At 50.4% G+C, this 12885-nt stretch overlaps 2 protein-coding genes across 3 annotated transcripts in view; both read left to right on the plus strand.

The window, feature by feature from the left end:
* The first annotated feature begins 357 nt into the window (after positions 1-357).
* ACAD8 (acyl-CoA dehydrogenase family member 8) lies at positions 358-10105 on the plus strand. Of its 2 annotated transcripts, XM_034754780.1 has the most exons (10): positions 358-471; positions 926-1095; positions 2934-3043; positions 3833-3909; positions 4620-4757; positions 5695-5830; positions 5946-6043; positions 6745-6897; positions 7940-8042; positions 9113-10105. In XM_034754780.1, the coding sequence occupies exons 1-10, from the start codon at positions 439-441 to the stop codon at positions 9163-9165; spliced, it is 1071 nt and encodes a 356-aa protein (XP_034610671.1). In that variant the 5' UTR covers positions 358-438; the 3' UTR covers positions 9166-10105. The 2 variants fall into 2 exon arrangements, with proteins under 2 accessions (XP_034610671.1, XP_034610672.1); XM_034754781.1 differs by lacking the exons at positions 6745-6897; positions 7940-8042; positions 9113-10105 and adding an exon at positions 6314-6503.
* Positions 10106-12541: 2436 nt separating this feature from the next.
* GLB1L2 (galactosidase beta 1 like 2) overlaps positions 12542-12885 on the plus strand; it is a 55317-nt gene continuing 54973 nt past the window's right edge. The window contains exon 1 of the mRNA XM_034754737.1: positions 12542-12714. Coding sequence (XP_034610628.1) covers positions 12632-12714 — 83 coding nt within the window. The 5' untranslated portion in view covers positions 12542-12631. The remainder of the gene's footprint in view (positions 12715-12885) is intronic.

The raw sequence follows: 12885 nt of genomic DNA on the forward strand, positions 1-12885 counted from the left end.
TCTGCATCAAAAAACACCAATAAAGCCCCCCACACACATATACAGTTTTAGTTGTGTGTTGCAGTTCATGTTCAGTGACCACAAGAGATCAAGACCTTGGTTTTGCTTCACCAGAAGGCAGCCCCTCTACTAGACCACTGCCTCCTAGCAGCGTGCAGAGGCATTCATTCTGCATTGATTCATTGGGAGGCGCGGCTGATGCTTGTAATGCCACAGTGGGTCAGTGCAGATAACAGGGCTCAGAGATACTGGACTGTGAACAATAATTACTACAATGTTTAAAATTAGTCCTGGGTATTAAAGAAGTGAGGAGGTTTGCAGCCTCCTTCCCCATCCTCTGTAAGCATCCGCTCTTCTCCTGCTTTTCCAGCATCTACAGGCCTGACCGAGGAGCAGAAGGAATTCCAAAAGGTTGCCTTTGACTTTGCTGCTAAGGAGATGGCCCCTCACATGGCAGAATGGGATGAAAAGGTGAGAGCACAGGCCAGCTGCCAGCCCACAAAAGGGATGCTTCACCCAACACCCTCTCCTCCCTCAGGACTCCTCTTGCCTGCATTAACGGGCTAGTCATTTCTTTTCTTTCTCCTCCCCCGCTCCCCCTCCGCCCCAGCATCCCCCTTGCCCCAGCCCTGCAGGTAGTGGTGTCTTCAGTAGCTCCTTCCCTCTTGCTTAGTGCTGTGATCGTGACAGTGGAAAGATTTCCTTTAGGGATGCTGATGCAGTGGCACCCTGCTGCCATTAGTGACCCCAGCAGGCAGCACAGAGAAATCAGAAAACCTGCACCTGCTCCCTGATCTACCTAGATGCCTACCTATCCACTTAAACTTGGAAGTTCAGTACTGGGCTTAATGGTTCATCTTCACTGGAAGCTGATCTTGCTCTTAATCTCTTGTGATAACTTTTTTTCCCTTTGTGCCTCCAATAGGAAATATTCCCCGTGGAGACAATGCGGAAGGCAGCCCAGCTGGGGTTCGGTGGGATCTATGTGAAACCAGATGTAGGTGGCTCAGGACTGTCACGGCTTGATACCTCCATCATCTTTGAGGCTTTGTCGACAGGATGTACCAGCACCACTGCCTACTTGAGCATCCATAAGTGAGTGTGGGACAACTGGCTAAGCATCTGTGGTCAGTCTGGCTGAATAATACTCTTACTATGAACACTGGGACTCTTAATCCTGTCATCTTGCAGCTTTCAGGGGTGCCATTCATTACAGAATCGTTGAAATGTAGGGCTAGAATGGACCTCAAGAGGTCATCAAGTCCAGCTCCCTGTGTTGGGGCAGGATCAAGGAAACCTAGTCCATCCCTGACAGGTGTTTGTTTAACCTGTTCTTAAAAACCTCCAATGATGGGGATTCCATGACCTCCCTTGAAAGCCTATTCCAAAGCTTAGCTACCCTTATGGTTAGAATTTTTTTCCTAATCTCTAACCTAAATCTCCCTTGCTATAGATTAAGCCCATACTTCTTGACCTACCTTCAGTGGATATGGAGAACAATTGGTCACAGTCCTTTTTGTAACAGCCCTTAATATATTTGAAAACTCCTATCGGCTCCCCCTTCAGCCTTCTTTTCTCAAGACTAAACTTGCCCAGTTTTTTTAGCCTTTCCTCCTAGGTTAGATTTTCCAAACCTTTTATCATTTTTGTTGCTCTCCTCTGGATTCTTTCCCGTTTGGCCACATCTTTCCTAAAGTGTGGCACCAGAACTGGACACAGTACTCCAGCTCAAGCCTCATCAGTGCCGGACAGAATCGGACAGTTACTTCCCATGTCCTACATACAATACTCCTGTTAATATAGCCCAGAATGATGATATTAGCCCTTTTGGCAAATTGCATCACATCGTTACTCATTCGATTTGTGATCCACTATAACCCCCAGATCCTTTTCAGCAGAACTACCAACGAGGCTGTTATTCCTCATTTTGTAATTGTGAATTTGATTTTTCCTTCCTAAGTGTAGTTCTTTTCACTTGTCTGTATTGAATTGCATCATGTAAGGATGTAATGTAGGGACCATTAGTTGGCATATGGGGCATGGCTGGTTACTTTTAGCAATCAGGCTGCAGTCCCTCAGACACCGGAACGAATCATTCCTATTCACAAGGAAATAATTTTAGCCTAGTGATGTGAGCAGAGGGCTGGAGCTGGGAACTTTTGGGTTCTGTTCCTAGCTCTGTCGTTGATTTACTATATAGCCATGGGCAAATCCCTTAAATGCTCTGTGCCTCGGCTACCCCATCTCTAAACTGATTTATTTATTGTGGCAATATCCCGGTTAAGATCAGGGTCCCATTGCACTAGATGATGTACCAATACATAGTAAGAGTCAGCCTTTTCCTTGTAGGGCATGGGAATAATATTTACACCTCCCTCTCAGTAGTAGTATTGTAACAATAATTTTGTAGAACTCTAAACTCTTTAGAAGGGAAAATGAATTAGATTGTAAACTCTTTGGAGCAGAGATCATTTTTTGTTCCATTTGTATAGTGCCTAGCACAGTGGGGTTCTGGTCCATGATTGGAACTCCTAGGCACTACTGCAATATTAATACTCATATAATTCTCTCCATACCCTTTTTACAGATGCTAAGGCACACAAAGAGGCAGTGACTTGTCCAAGCTCTCACACTGAGTCGGTGGCAGAGTTGAGAATAGAATGCAGCTCTCCTGACTCTCAGCCCTGTACACTGATTCCAAGAAGCTTTATGAAGTTTAAGACCCTGAGCCAGTCCCTGTGGCGTGTAGTTGCTTTGTTCAGTTTCAGTGCGGGACGGTGTCTGTCTCCTAGGCTAGATTAGATTAGCTCCGGAAGAGGCTGAAAACCTCCAAACCTCCACGCCAGTGGCATGAGCGTTCTATGATCATCCTTCTTCCTAGGCCTGTGCTTGTATGCATGCATTATAACCCCATCCCTTCTCTCCTGGTGCAGCATGTGTGCTTGGATGATTGACACCTTTGGGAGCGAGGAACAGAGACACAAGTTCTGCCCATCCCTCTGTAGCATGGAGAAGTTGGCCTCTTACTGCCTGACCGAGCCGGGTGAGCTTCATGTACAGATAATTCCATCCCCTTCCTGTCCTGAGTCCCAGCAATGTTGTGTCAGTCACTCTCATTCTCAAATGTTCCAGGGAACTGGAAGTGAAACTCCATCTCCTGTTGCTCTGAGCTCTCCAGATCTCCATGTGGCTTGTGCTTTAGACTATCAATGTAGCAAGGGCTGGTACCTCAATGGGGCATATCTCACGATGCTGACAGTCTTCTCCACTTAGCATACAGCAGTGGTGGGAAGGGCAAGGAGAAGTGCTGTGATTCACTGAGAGAAGTGAGGAGCTGAAGGTACAAAAGGGTCCCTTGGTCGGGTGTGGAGGGATACACACAATTTTGCAGAATATGCAACAAAACTAGACCCACTTTGACTGGCCTGCTGCTCCTGTTTTCAAGGCTGGTTAAACAAAATGGATAAATACTGCAGTAAGAGGGTGGATCTCTGTCCAGGGCACTTTAATAAATAAATCCACACAGATCTGACATCTCTAGTTTAAAGCCATGGGCAGTCAGGATCCCACATGAGCTGGAAGAGACCTGTTCCTCAGCCCATGATGATGTGGTTGACCATCCTGCCCTGGACTGTTTAGCTCTAGAGGATAAATTGAGCTCGGGGGCAAGGGGGCACAGCCCCCATTGAGGTCAGTAGGAGTTATACTCTCTGGGTCCAGGGATGCGTTTGGCCCTGAGTCTGACTCCTCATCATTCTGAGAAAACACACAATCTCTGGAGGAGAAAGGCAGCCTTGCCATCTCATTGGCTCCTTTCCTTCCCCACTAACAGGAAGTGGAAGTGATGCAGCTTCCTTGATAACGTCAGCCAAAAGGAAAGGCGACACCTACGTCCTTAATGGTTCCAAGGTACCAACTTTTCTCGCCTTGAAAACCCCTGAGCACCCTGCATGTATGAGAGGGTCGTTGCCATATCTCTCTGACTCACCCTCTCATCTCTGCCTCTTCCTCTTGGCTTGTAGAACTGGAGATATCCCGTTATTTCACATCGTCTCCAGTTGCTTCTCCCAGGGCAGGCTCGTTCCCCACAGTGTATTCTCTAGGGCTTGGTTCAGTTCTGTTTTACATGTCCCTTGGTGGTGGGGCATCCGCCTCTTCCCTTGGAGATGCTGTTCCCAGCCCAGTAAATCGCACTGCTGGGAAGCCCTGCCTGATGCTGAACTTCCTCCTGCTACTCCTAGCTCTACCCCACCTCTCCCCGGAATTTCTGCACACCTAACGACTAGTAACTGGAGGTGGTTATTCTGCCCCCTTCTGTCCCTCCAACCCCAATTTGCTAGGCTACACCTATTCAGCTTGTGATTTCACCCCATAAACCAATCCCTCAAGCCCGCCCCTTGCTTCTGTCTCCTTGTCTCTCCTCCCCTCTGCCTTCCTCCTCCTCCAGCTCTCTGATCCCCTCGCCCTCCTCTCAGCTTCTCTGCCCTTGGATCACCACACAAGACACCTAACTCCCTTTCAGCACATGGTGCCCAGTGGAGATTCTCTCCTGCTTCCCAGGCTCTGGGCGTGAACTCCCTGCGTGCTAATTCTGTCTCCTTTCCTGTGCCCTTTGCCAGGCCTTCATCAGTGGCGGTGGCGACACAGATGTGTACGTGGTCATGTGTCGCACAGGAGGGTCTGGCCCCAAGGGCATCTCCTGCCTGGTGCTGGAGAAAGGAACTCCAGGGCTCAGCTTTGGCAAGAAAGAGAGGAAGGTGAGAGACCCACACACCATCAGGGTGTGCGGGGGGAACACGGCAGAGGCAGGCCAGACTGGAGTAGACCACTAGCGATCCCATGTCTGATCAGATAGTAGGCCCATCCAGCCCTGTACTGGGTGAGACAGCTGGACTGTTCTAGTTTGCTATCCTGCTTCCTCACTGCACCATAGCCCCAGATAATCCAGTGTCCTGACCTGGGGCAGCATTGAGGCACACGGTATGGGGAAACCTTGCACTGCCACTGCTCATGCTGTATCTGCTGCGTGGATAGGTGGAGGGCTTTAATCTCCAGGTCTGTCACGCCAGCACCAGATACAGATTCACTGGATCTGGACTTTTCCTGTAGACATTTGCATTTCAATTTCTAGTGGATTGAGTTGCTCGTGAAGTTTAAGGGCTCCTCAAACTAATCAGGTTTACGTATGGTGCAGACAGCCCCTGTGCAAGCTTCACGTGCGCCTGACCCTCAACCCTCACCAGCAGCATTGCTGAAGCTCAGTCCTGACCCCTTGGCTAAGCTAGTAATGGGGTCTCTCCTGAGCAGAGACTCCCAGGCTGCATGGTGCTTTGCATGTGGACTACAGAGCTTTGGAGATCACTAAACTCGTGATCCAGGTGTCTGGAGGTACAAATCCAGTGAACTAAAACTGAGCCACCTAAACTATCCTGAAAGTTACTATCAAAATCCAGCTGAAAGGGGCAATGCACGTGTAAACCTTTAGTTCAGAAAGGCTAGAGGGGTATCTGAACAGACTCCTCTTCACTGCAGCTGAGGGGTACCCCACTCTGTGTCACGGAGTCTGCGTTAGAGGCGCGTTCCTTCACAATCCTGGCAGTGGAGGGAGAGAGCAGCGACAGACCTGTTATTTCTCCAGCGGAGAGCTGGATGTGCCCAGCCCTCCAGTCTGTGAGATACTCCTGTCTTTCCCAGGTGGGCTGGAACTCCCAGCCGACTCGGGCCGTGATCTTTGAGGACTGTGCTATTCCCGTGGTCAACCGGCTGGGCGCAGAGGGGCAGGGCTTCGGCATCGCCATGAAGGGCCTGAATGGAGGGAGGATCAACATTGGTAAGCCTGGCAGCTGAGAGCAAGGGGAAGGGAGGGGGCTGTGTCTCCTCACTGTTAGTCTAGTGTGGTGGCTGTCATGTAATAGTCACTCTGTGCCCTTGGCTTCCCCCGCCAGCTTCTTGTTCTCTAGGAGCTGCTCATGCCTCTGTCCTCCTGGCCCAGGACCATCTCACCATCCGCAAACAGTTTGGGGAACCCCTGGCCAGTAACCAGGTGACTTTTCTGTCTACAAGCTTTGCTCTTTCCACCACTGCACCCCTCTGGCTATTGCATAAACAAGCAGCCAGAGCTCCCATATCCTGCCTTACACACATTCTGCTGGGAGAAGCTGGTACTGTAGTAGCTTCTCCCAATGCTAATGTGCTCAGACCCTCTTCTATAGCACCTCCCGCTGGGAGAGGTTTGGGTGGCAATAGGTGATGGGGGTTTTCTCACCTCATGCAGAAAATAGTTCATGATAATTATTTGTTGGCCTTATGATAGAAGAGAGACAGACGCTCAGAAAGAGCTGGAGAAAAATACAGACGCCAAGAGAGAAGAATTGGGGAGTCGGGGGAGCCAGTGGCCCTGGCACAGAGAATCAGAGAGGCCTGAGCTTCATGTGAAGGGAAGTCCTTTCTAGAAAGTTCCCTAAAGAGGAAATACAAAGATGGGGGCCCTGCCTGAGCGGGATGGGGGGACAGCACGGGGGAGCACCTGAGGGGACTGAGGGATATTTGGGGGACAGTGCCTGAGGGGAGAAAAGGGTGGAGTGTGGGATTCAGAACAGGGCCCCAATTGAGTGGGCAGGCGGTGGTACTAGGGCAAGGCCCCATCTGAAAAGGATGGGTAGGGAGAGGTGTTTCAGGGCAGGGACCCACTGAGCCTCTGGCTTAACCTGGCCCCTCATGTGCTGTCTATTTCCTTTCCGGCAGTACCTCCAGTTCAGACTGGCTGAGATGGCGACACGCCTGGTGGCGGCACGGCTCATGGTACGGAATGCGGCGCAGGCCCTGCAGGAGGAGCGGGAGGATGCCATCACCCTGTGCGCCATGGCCAAACTCTTTGCCACCGATGAGTGCTTCACAGTAGGTTTTCCAAGTCTCTGCCGGGGGTGTCGTAATCAGAGTCGTTCAGAGTTTCCCTGTAGTGGCTGACGCTGCTTGGGATTTCAGGAAGTCTCTTCAGTCTGCAGGGTTCCAGCCCTGAGCATGTTTGGTGGGTCATAAACCTAGTCTTGGGTCCCCTTTTGTGGGCCAGAATCCTGGCCCAGGTGTAGACAGGAATCTCAGCCCCTCTGCAGGCCATGATCCTTCTCCCTGGGCATTCTTCATATGCTATAATGCCTTCTGCTGCTTCTAGGAGCCTGGGGGCTCAGGCAGGCCTGTGAGTAGAGCATTTCATTTTGGTGATTTCAGCTACCTTTCAATGAGGTAATAAGGGTGCATGCCAGGGTGTCCATTACTTGCTCTTAATTCCTGATTAGCATGTGTCATTGGGAGTGAGGGGGGTACTCTAGTGCAACTACAGAATGCCATTTAATTAAAAGAAAAAAAAAGTCCTGAGCTATGAATTGTCTTGGATTAGTTATATTTTGGAATTACCACTACATCCTGTCATTAGCTCCCTGGATGTATACTGCCAGTGTGGTGCATCTCATACACAGGATTAATTATAGTTAGGCTTGGTACCATCTTTAAATAAAAAGGGCTTTTATCCTGGAATTATCCTAGATGGCCACTAGATGGTGGCCTTGCATTTTAATTTTGGACCTAGACTCAGTTAAAAATGCAGCAGACACCGCCTTGTTTGAGGGGAATTAAAATGCACCCTACAGGTTTGTGCGTTGCAGCATTCCTTTTAAGATGACACAATTAGTTTTAAATGGCACGTCTGGAAATATGGCAACAACCAGTACGGCATATAGTGGTTAGAGCAGACGAGACTGGAATTTAGGACTCCTGGGTTCCATTTCCATTTCTGCTTGGGAATGTGGTTTGGTGGTTAGGGCATAGACTTAGTCCAGATTCCTGGGCTCTAGTCCTAGCTCTGCCACTGACTTGCTGTGTGACCCTGGGCAAGTCACTTCACCACTCTGTGCCTGACCCAGCAACGTTCTCTTCTCCTCAGATCTGCAACCAGGCCCTACAGATGCATGGGGGCTATGGCTACCTGAAGGACTATGCTGTTCAGCAGTTCATGAGAGACATCAGAGTCCACCAGATCTTGGAAGGTAACCTGGGGTATTGCCAACAAAACTGGCGACTGGCTGTGACCTTGGCCACATGTCCCAGTTGAGAACAGGGACTTGGATTATAGTTGCAAATTCCACTTCTTTCATTGTGTGCTTTAGGTTTCCCAGCAAAACCCATGCAGGGGATCTGAGTTCATTGGGCTATAGCAGATTTGTGTAGCCCTGTAAGTATTTCCAACCCAGTAGAAGACAGAAGAGACTCTATGTGCAGAATTGCTCCCTGCAGTATATTTTTTTTAGTGTCTTGTCCACTCTTGCTCCACATGACTCAGTTGAAGGAGCTCCCACCACCTCCCTGGGAAAATTCTTGATAGTTTAATGGGTCTCACCAGAGGGAAAGGTCTCCTGATGTTCACACTAAAGGTGTCTTTGTTTAATTTCATCCTGTTACTCCTGTTAACACCAATTGTTGAACCCTAAACAATTCTCACTCTGCGTGCTGATCCACCTTCAGATCCTTGTAGAGAGATTTGTGGTAATATCCCCCTTAGCGGAGCCAAGCTTGTTTTATTTTTAATCTAGCCTCTTAATCGTTATTACTGCTATTCTTTGAACTCCATTCACCTAGAATTAGGGTATCGGGAAGGGGTGTGGTCCTGGCTATGCTCCTTTCTACTCTCTGATATGATGCATATGTAGCAGTAAGTAAAGTAGAGACTCTGGCCTTCAATATGGGCCCAGTTCTGCTAGGTGCTCAGTGCCCTAAAATCCTTTTAATATCAATAGGAGCAAGGAGCGCTCAGTGCCCCCTTAATGAGCGGTCTTTTTCCAGGCATCTACGTCTGACCTTCTCCTCTACACCCACTAATACCCAGAACGCCTCTCATGCTTGAAAGGAATCTCTTCTGTAGAGTAGGCTACAGATCCCACCAGGTTTTGCCCTGATCACAGGCTGGATGGAGACATGGAATTACTGCTCTGTTGTGGGTTTATAGCCTGGGATTTTTGCAGTTGACTTCAGTGGAAGCAGGATTGGGCCTTCACTTAACTGATGTGTATCTCTGTCTCTGTCTCTCTCTCTCTCTCTCTCTGTCTTTGTCCTGCTGCAGGTACCAACGAGGTGATGAGGATGATTGTGGCCAGGAGTCTGTTACAGGAGTGAAACCAAGAGCTGGTCTCTAGTCTTAATACACTCGCTAGGTAGAACGTTGTCTATTGCTCCCGTTTGCATAGACTCCTTCCCTGGGAGTGGGAATGTACCAGTGGAAACTCTCTTGACTTTTTCTGATCCCAAGCACAGCTGTATGCAGCCCACGTGGGGTCCCAGCTGTATACGGTGCCTGGCAGAGCCGCTGGTACTAGTCTGGTATCAAGGACGCCAAAGATAAAAATCAGACATGAATGAAAGCCTTTATCCCCGTGTCCTGGCTATGGGCCACTGCTGCTGCCCTGCCTCTCCTCAGACAGAAACATTAGACCTGTGGGGTCATCCAGTCCACCTTTGTGCCAGGACAGGATTAAAACAGAGGGAATCCAGTCAGCCCCTCTCCTTCCTTGGGGCATTTCTAAGGCAGATGTGGAGGCATAGACTACTGATTAATTGCAGGCAGGACTGTGCACATGTGTGGTCTCTTATGGATCAATAAGGCAACTCCTTTGAATCACAAGGAGAATCTGTTGCCTTGTTTAAACCCTTGTCTTTCCAAGCTGCTGCGTTGCAGCACTGGGGCAAGTCATCCATAAAGATTATGTCTCCATGAGTTGTTACAAAGTGCAGTGAGCATTTTAAACCCATTGAAGGGAATGGGGCATGCCTGGGGCTAATCTGAAAGCATCACTGCTTCTCATTTCCTCGAGTTCTCTTACCTAGTGCAACTTCTCTACCCCATCTCAGTTAATACTTTCATTAGCATTATGAATCCTGGGTAATGGGATCAGGAGGATAGATGAGATAATCTTGCACAAGAAAACCGGGGCTCCTTATTCTCAAATTAACTCTACCCAGAAATGTACAATATGAGCAAAGTCAGAGTTTTGATCAAATTTACTTTTCCCCCCAACTCAGTGTCGGAATCAATAAAGCTATGACAGTAAAATCACGAGGGGGTTTCATCAGTTCTGGTAATTCACTCTTTCTGCAACATTCTAGTTCTTTAATTTGAACATATTCCCTTTAGTTGATAGAATTATTATTTTTAAGTCAGCTTGTTTAATGGAAAATCCTAATAATTACTAATAAATTGAATTTCTTTAGTCCCTTAAAGTGCTTTACCAACTAACACCCCTTTCTGGTGGGTAAACGTTGACATACTCATTTGACCGATGGGGAAATTGAGGGGCAGAGAGGGGAAGTGACAAGGTAAGGATTCAGTGGCAGAGAGAGCTGATTTCCTATTCCTGGCTTTAATTATTGGGCAACATTCCTTTTTCAGTATGTGCCACAAAAAATGACACATGCCAATAGGGGAGATTTTTTTCCCCCCATAATGTCAAGGAACTGAAGTAACTTGACCTTTCCTTCTTCGAGATGAACACACACGTATCTGACCCTTCCAGGTGGAGGAGGGGGATGGGAAAGATTGTCATACCAAAGTGTGTTTGACATTGTGCGCCACACTGTGCTAAGCGCTCCATAGAAACTCTTAACTGTTCAGGACTTGTCTGTGCTTACTTACAACATGACTGTCAAGAGGTGATTGTTTTGACAGTGTCACTTAACAGTGGTTACACACTTAAGTCCCATCCAAGCTATATGTTTCAACTTTGTTGTAACCAGCTCCCCACACACAACTCATCTCTACAGTACAGACTGGCTTGGTAAAAGCTAAAAATCCAAACTGACTGTATTTAATACTTGGGTAAACAGAAGGCTACTGCCTTGTAAATAACCCTTGTTTGGTCCTCTCTAAATATGTGCCTAGTACTGTAGAGTCCAACCACAGAGCCAGTAAAGCCTTATCTATCTCCCATTCGCTGGGTTGCTTGGGACAAGATGCTCTGTAAACTCAGGGTTATGTAATTGGCTAAAAGTAGTACTATGAATGGTTCAGGCATAAATGGCTTGAATCTGGCTTAGGTGGGTAGAGACTGAATGTTGTTACCGCCGCAGGCTTCAGCTGCTGTGAATTGAATAGGTCTCTGTCTAGGTGTGGAGGCCATCACAGTTGACAGTGTTGGTTAAAAGGCAGAATGAGGATGGAATGAGCCATTAGCGTGAACTCTACTCTTCCTCCTGGAATTGCTCTCTAGGGCCAGGGCGGGCAATACTGCCCACCCCCACCAGTGTGAAAAAAGACGATGCGGTGGTTGACTGTTCTGGGAGAGAAACCAAGAGCCTTGGTTTGCAGAGCTGCTAACCAGTGACCAATTTAACTGCATACAGGGGGAAATGTAACTGAGATGTCTACACACCTGGGTGTATTGGTGCAAAGGAAGGCAGAGGAATGGGCTTATTGCTAGGGCCCCTTTACAGTGCTGTGAATCCTTGCAGCTGCAGTGTAGGTGTGTTTGCAAAGAGGAAGGCAGGGCCGTTCTTGGGCAGACATAGCATACAGGACTGCGTAGGGCATCCGAAAATGTGGGGCACCACCGGGGCAGCAGGTAAGAGAGGGTTGGCTCTCGCACACTCAGCACGTGCTGCAGTCTCCTTCGGCAGGGGCCGTATTCACAGAGTCGAATGCACCAGCGTGGCGCATTCTGCGTGAGGGAGAGGGCACGCTGGAGAGAGGGGGTGTCGCTGTGGGGAATTGACTCCCCACTGCAGAGGTGGGCTGGGCAGCTTGGTATTTATAGCTGCCTCGTCCCCCCACGGGTGCCCTAGTGTCTGGTGCATACAAAGCTTGGTGTGTGTCAGCAATGGGGGGTGGGTTCTTCTGGGGGTCTGTGGGCGGGGGGGGGGTTGTGCCCTAAGTTGGGCACTGGAGCACTAGTTTAATAATACTGTGTAGGGCCCCATAACTCTGAAGGATGTCCCTGGATTCAGGGATTTGGCATGAGGTTTTTAGCAGATACGTGTAGCTTTTACTGAACGAACACACGTTTTGGGAGGAGAAAAGCTTGTCGTGCCCCGCAAGAATCGACTCGGTCAAGGGTTTTTCTGGGGCCTGACTCCTGATTTCTTAATAAATGGGTCAGGTCCTTGCCCCCTAGTCTCCAGGGCTGCGGTCCCAGTCCCCCGGGCGCGCGCCTGGGGCTTTGCAACCACCACCACCCCCCCCCATGGGCCGGGGGGAGGGGCTGACTCGAACCTTTGCCCCCCTGCCCCGTGCAGCAGACACGTGCCCCGCCTCTGCCAGCCGCTCATCTCCAGCACCTGCGGCGGTGGCGAGACCCGGGAGAGCGGGAGTCGTGCAGGGGCACAGCTGTAGCCAATCAGGCGAGGGCTCGGCCTCTGACCCGCCTGCCCAATCGACAGGTGACCCCGCCCTGTGGGCGGCAGGCCGCGGCCAATGGGGGGCCGCGAGGGCGTGTGCGGGGGGCACGGTGCCCGAGGGGGAGGAGCCGCGCGGGGGGGGCCGAGGCGCCGCGCGCCCCAGAGACCCTAGGCGCGGCGTGGAGGCGGCGAAGTGACGGCGGGGCTTGAGGCAGCGCGCGGGCCCGGGGCTGGCTGGGGAGACCCTGCGGCCGCCATGTGGGGCTGCGGCGGGCGGAGGCGGCGCCGGCTGGGAGCGTTACTGCTCCTGCTGCTGCTCGGGGGGCTGCTGCTCCGCAGGTGAGACCGGCCGGGCCCCTCCCCCTCCGGCCCTGCCCCCAGGAGCCCCTCCCTCTCTGCCTGGCCCCCCTGGGGACACGCCCCCTCCTACCGTGCCCACCCCCCGGGACACTCCTCCTGGGGACATGTTTCCTCCTGCCATGCCCCCCGGAACACTCCTCCCTCCGGCCC

This window comes from Trachemys scripta, chromosome 21 (assembly GCF_013100865.1).
Source record: "Trachemys scripta elegans isolate TJP31775 chromosome 21, CAS_Tse_1.0, whole genome shotgun sequence".
Classification (NCBI taxonomy): Eukaryota; Metazoa; Chordata; order Testudines; family Emydidae; genus Trachemys; species Trachemys scripta.